At 48.4% G+C, this 5,075-nt stretch overlaps 1 protein-coding gene across 1 annotated transcript; it reads right to left on the reverse strand.

Moving 5' to 3' along the window:
• Window positions 1–6: 6 nt before the first annotated feature.
• LOC116547820 (keratin-associated protein 10-4-like) lies at window positions 7–1,186 on the reverse strand (the record flags this gene model as incomplete). Its single annotated transcript, XM_032273623.1, has 1 exon — window positions 7–1,186. A coding segment is annotated over exon 1 (876 nt), but the record flags the coding sequence as incomplete, so codon positions are not given.
• Window positions 1,187–5,075: the final 3,889 nt, after the last annotated feature.

A 5,075-nucleotide genomic window follows, 5' to 3' on the forward strand; every position in this document is an offset into this window, starting at 1 on the left:
GAGAGGCACGCAGCAGGCAGGCCTGCACACAGGGCGGCAGAGCAGGGACACGGAGGAGGAGGGTCTGCAGCAGGAGGTGGTGCAGCAAGCCGGCTGGCAGCTAGACAGCTGGCAGCATGAAGAGGAAGCCCCAGAGCAAACAGGCACACAGCAGACGGGCTTGCAGCAGATGGGCACACAGCTCACAGGCTTGCAGCAGACAGGCACACAGCAGGCCTGCAGGCAGGGGGAGGAGGTGCAGCAAGCCGGCTGGCAGCATGAAGAAGTCTCAGAGCAGGTGGGCACACAGCACACGGTCTTGCAGCAGATGGGCACACAGCAGGACTGCTGGCAAGAGGAAGAGGCACAGCAAGCCGGCTGGCAGCTAGACTGCTGGCAGCATGAAGAGGAAGCCCCACAGCACACAGGCTTGCCGCAGACAGGCTTGCAGCAGACGGGCTTGCAGCAGACAGGCACGTAGCAGGCCTGCTGGCAGGGGGAGGAGGTGCAGCAAGCCGGCTGGCAGCTAGACTGCTGGCAGCATGAAGAGGAGCCCTCAGAGCAGGTGGGCACACAGCAGACAGGCTTGCAGCAGACGGGCACACAGCAGGCCTGCTGGCAGGGGGAGGAGGTGCAGTAAGCCGGCTGGCAGCTAGACTGCTGGCAGCACGAGGGCGTGCAGGAGCTGGTGCAGCCCGATTGGCAGGGGCTGGGCTCACAGGCCGCCTGGCAGCAGGGACTGGACGCACAGCTCACTGGGGTGCAGACCACAGTCAGGCAGGGGGCCGGGGCGCAGCAGCTGGGGGCACAGCAGGGGGGCTCGCAGCAGCTCTCTGGGCAGTCATCCACCTGCCAGGAGTCGGGGCAAGCGCTGGAGCAGACGGACATGGTGGATGCGGCCATGTTGGGGTGTGGAGGAGGTGAGTGGGGGAGATGTGAGTGAGCGAGGGAGTGAGTGAGTGAGTGAATGAGGTGCTCTGGGCTGTGGGGCTTTTATACCCCTCCCTGGCATGTGTTGTCCAGACACGAGGCTCCAGAAGCTTCTCTTCCTCGTTGGTGTTTAGAGCTGGTGGCTGGAGATGCGATATTTATCTGTTTGTTTTTCCCTCATTAAACTTGTGTGTAGTTGTAGAGCTCTGCTTCTTCGTGAGCTTTTATTTTGGCTCCAGAAATGTGGTGGAAAATATTTCAAGCAAGCTTTTGTTGAGTTGAGCGTTTAGAGATGAACATTTCTCCAAAGGGAGCAATTCTGGTTCCACCTATCCTGTTTCTGGACTGATTAGATATATTTTATTACTTTAAATATGGGCCAGGCACGGTGGCTCATGCCTGTAATCCCAGCACTTTGGGAGGCTGAGGTGGGTGGATCACAAGGTCAGGAGTTCGAGATCAGTCTGGCTAACATAGTGAAACCCTGTCTCTACAAAAGATATAAAAAATTATCTGGGTGTGGTGGTGTGCACCTGCAATCCCAGCTACTCAGGAGGGTGAGGCAGGAGGATCCTGTGAACCCAGGAGGTGGAGGTTGCAGTGAACTGAGATAGCGCCATTGCACTCCAGCCTGAGCAACAGTGAGAGACTTTGTCTCAAAAGAAAATAAAAAAATAAATATGGAGAAAAATGTGTGCTTTGTATGAAAAACAAATAATACAGAGAATGAGATAAAAGGAAGCTAAGTGGCCTCCAATCCCTTATGCCATAGAAGGTTGATCCACACTTTATCTGTGTCTCTTCAGCTCTTCCATGCCACCTTCCGAGGCCTCTCTTTGTTTTATTAGAAGCTGCACCCTGGATCCTTTCAATTTTCATTTTCCATGGTAAAAGATCAAGTACTTTTTCATATATGGTGATTTTAGGACATACACTTTAAGATTCCTTGCTTGTCTGAAAATGTATCAACTTTATACTTATAATGATAGTTTAGCTGGGCGTAAAATTCTAGTTTTAAATTACTTTTCCTCAAAATGGTGAATATATTTCGCTTTTTTTTTTTTTTTTTTGGTGATATCCAGTGTTACCGATGACAGTCTGATGCTGGTCATTTATCATCTTTTTTGTTTCTCTCTCTCTCTCTTTCCTTAAGTCTCTGGGAGCATTTGGGTTTCTTTTCGTTGTTCTAAAATGTCATGTTTTTGTTTCTAGGCTTATGCATTGCTTTACTTTCTGTGGTTAGAACTCATTGAGTTCTAATCTTTCAACGTAAAGATTCATCTCAGAAGTGTTTTTGCACTTTTAACAACAATTTTATCTTTCCTGGTCTCTCTTTTTATGACCTTTTATTTTTGTCTTGTGTTGAATGAAATATGTTATCCATTCACTCTGATGATGTTACTTTGAGTTTTTAAATATTTTTCCTTGTTTCACTGGACATCAGATAAAGTCTGCTCATTGGTGGCAGTACATTCAATTTATTCTAGTGCATTAGGATCCTTCTCCAATTTACTGCTTAATCTGTTTCTGTTTGCTTCTTTTTTCTACAAACATATGAAGGACCCTGCTGAGCCTCCTTTCTTATTAGATAATTTTGATTTCATTTTTTTATAACTCTTTAGATATCCTTTCAGTGACCATTACTACAGGTGTGTGAGAACTTGTGTGCTTAATCTACTTTCTGGGATCGAAAGACTTGGTGCTGCTTTCAGGAAATGATAGGAAAGCCAGGAAATCTAGGATGACATCATATTAGTGGGTGCACTGAGGACACACACAGTTCAAGTGTGGCCTTTTTACAACAGTCACAACATGAGGTGCAACTTTGGAGCCCCGTACTCACTGGAGATGTGTCCTTTTGGATCATGGAACTTTCTGCTGGGTGCCAGCAGGCCTTCTGTGGACAATCAAATGATCAAACTATTTCTTAAATCAGGCAGAGACTCTGGGGATATGAGTGAGCTGAGCTGCAGGGATTAAATGGCCCAGGGTTGGGAGACGGAGGTGCTGGGAGGGGACGTGAGTCTCGAGGGCAGGGTGGCCCACAGCCGGGTATTCTGCAAGTGACACGTTTGGATTCTTCTTTTCCAAAATGTAGCCTTTTGTTTTATTTGACTCCCATCCGTCATGGCTGGCTGCCCAGCACAGCCCTGGAGACACGATGACAGCAGCCCTCTGGTCTTATTTCCAGAGTTAACAGAAGTGCCCCCTGCAGCTCTGCACTAAGCCCATGTTTGCTGGTTTGTGGCACAGCCTTGGTCTCATGCATGTGGCGTTTTTCTATTCTAGTTTACCAAGAATTTTGCCTTGGGCTTTTAATGAAGGAGTGAGTTTGTTCATATATGTCCGTGTGTGTATTAATCTACTGAGAGTTCCAGTGGCTTTTCTGCTTCTTTTTTCTGAGTATAGTTAATGATATCCTTTGTAACCTGTGATCTAAGACATACATTACTTGACAATAGGTCATGATCCCTTTTTCCCCAGCTTTATTGAGATGTAATTGACAAATAAGAATTACATAAATTCAAGGTGTACAACACGACATCTTGATACATGCACACATTGGGCGATGATTACCGCAGTTAAGCTAATTAGTATGTCCATCGCCCCACGTAGTTACCTTTATTTTCTGGTGAGACATTTAGAGGGACTCTCTTAGCAGATTTCAGTGTCACTGCATCACATTCTGCATTACAGTCAACTGTCCCCATGTTGCATGTGAGATTTCCAGGATGGACTCATCCTGCACAGCTGAAACTGCATCCTGTCATCAGCACCTCCCCATGCCCTGCACTCCCAGCCCCTGCAAACCACCACTCTACTCTCTGCTTTGGTGAGCTTGGTTTCTTAGATTCCCCGTATGAGGGAGGTCTGCAGTATTTGACTTTCTGTGCCTGGGTTATTGCACCTAGCATCATGTCTACAGGTTGATCCACGTTGCCACAAATCATGGGATCTCCTTCCTCTCTATGGCTGACCTTGTTCACTGCTGGTTGGACGTGGGGTATCCCGTTTATCTTGGCATCCAGAGCTTCCTGGGGCATGGCCTCTTCCTCTCCAGCTTGGGACCTAGGCTGGGAGTCTCCTGGGCCAGCCCCACCCTTCCTGGTTCTCCCAATGGATGCAGGCCACCGAGTGGCTCTTCCTGAGAACTCGACACATCAGCTAAAGACCGCTGAGCGCTCACAGTCATCCTCATGTGTGGTCCCCGTACGAGGGTCCCGGGAGACCTAGCACCGTCCTTCTTCCCAATCTTCACAGTCCTTCTTCTGCTTTTCTTTCTGTGGGATTTAAAGTCAGCAGAACCTGATCTTTTTGTCTTGCCTTTTCCAGAAAATTACTGACCTGGTCTGTGGATGGCATGCTTCCGTTTTCTATCACTGCTCTGGCACCGTTCATTTTTATTTGGTTAAAGGGGAGATGGAGACATTGGCCAGTGGCCATCTCAAACGGAGGGCTAAGACTGTTTTTAGCAGATTGACCAAGATAAAATTCATAAGCCCCGAAGTTCACCCACTGCAAGTGCACAGTCCATGGGTTTTTACTATAGTCCCAGCGTTTCTCAGCTGTCGCCAATATGTAATTTCACAACATTCCGCCTCCGAGAAAAACGCTGATCAGCAGTCACTCCTCATGAACCCCTCACCCAGCCTTGGGCACCCACACATCCACTTCCTTTATCTGTGGCTTTGCCTGTCCTGAGCCTTTTACACAAACAGATCTAGCCACAAGTGGCCTCTCACTGAGCATCATGCTTTCAAGGCTCGTGCATGTGGTAGCCTGTGTCAGTATTTGATTCCTTTTCATACATAAGTAATATTCCCCGTGGGAATTGGCCACATTTTGCTTGTGTGGATGGGCTGTGTTTTGCTTGTCCATTCATCCTTGGATGGACATTTGGGCTCTTTCCACTTCTTGGCCAATGTCAGTGGTTCTGTGTCCATGGGCACACAGATCTGTGTGGACATTTGTTTCATTCCCCTGGGGTAGATGCCTAGAACTGGCAGGGTCACAGGCTCACACAGTGAGTGACCATTTTGAGGAACTGTTTTCCAAGGTGTTTTCACTGGAGGTTGAAGCTCTGATGAGGCAGAAGACACATCGAATGGCAACCCAGAGCAGGGGTCAGAGCTGAGACCTGCCCCCACCCCCAGCAGAGATGTCCT

Source organism: Sapajus apella, unplaced genomic scaffold (assembly GCF_009761245.1).
Source record: "Sapajus apella isolate SASKATOON/1434 unplaced genomic scaffold, GSC_monkey_1.0 scaffold4890, whole genome shotgun sequence".
Taxonomy (NCBI): Eukaryota; Metazoa; Chordata; class Mammalia; order Primates; family Cebidae; genus Sapajus; species Sapajus apella.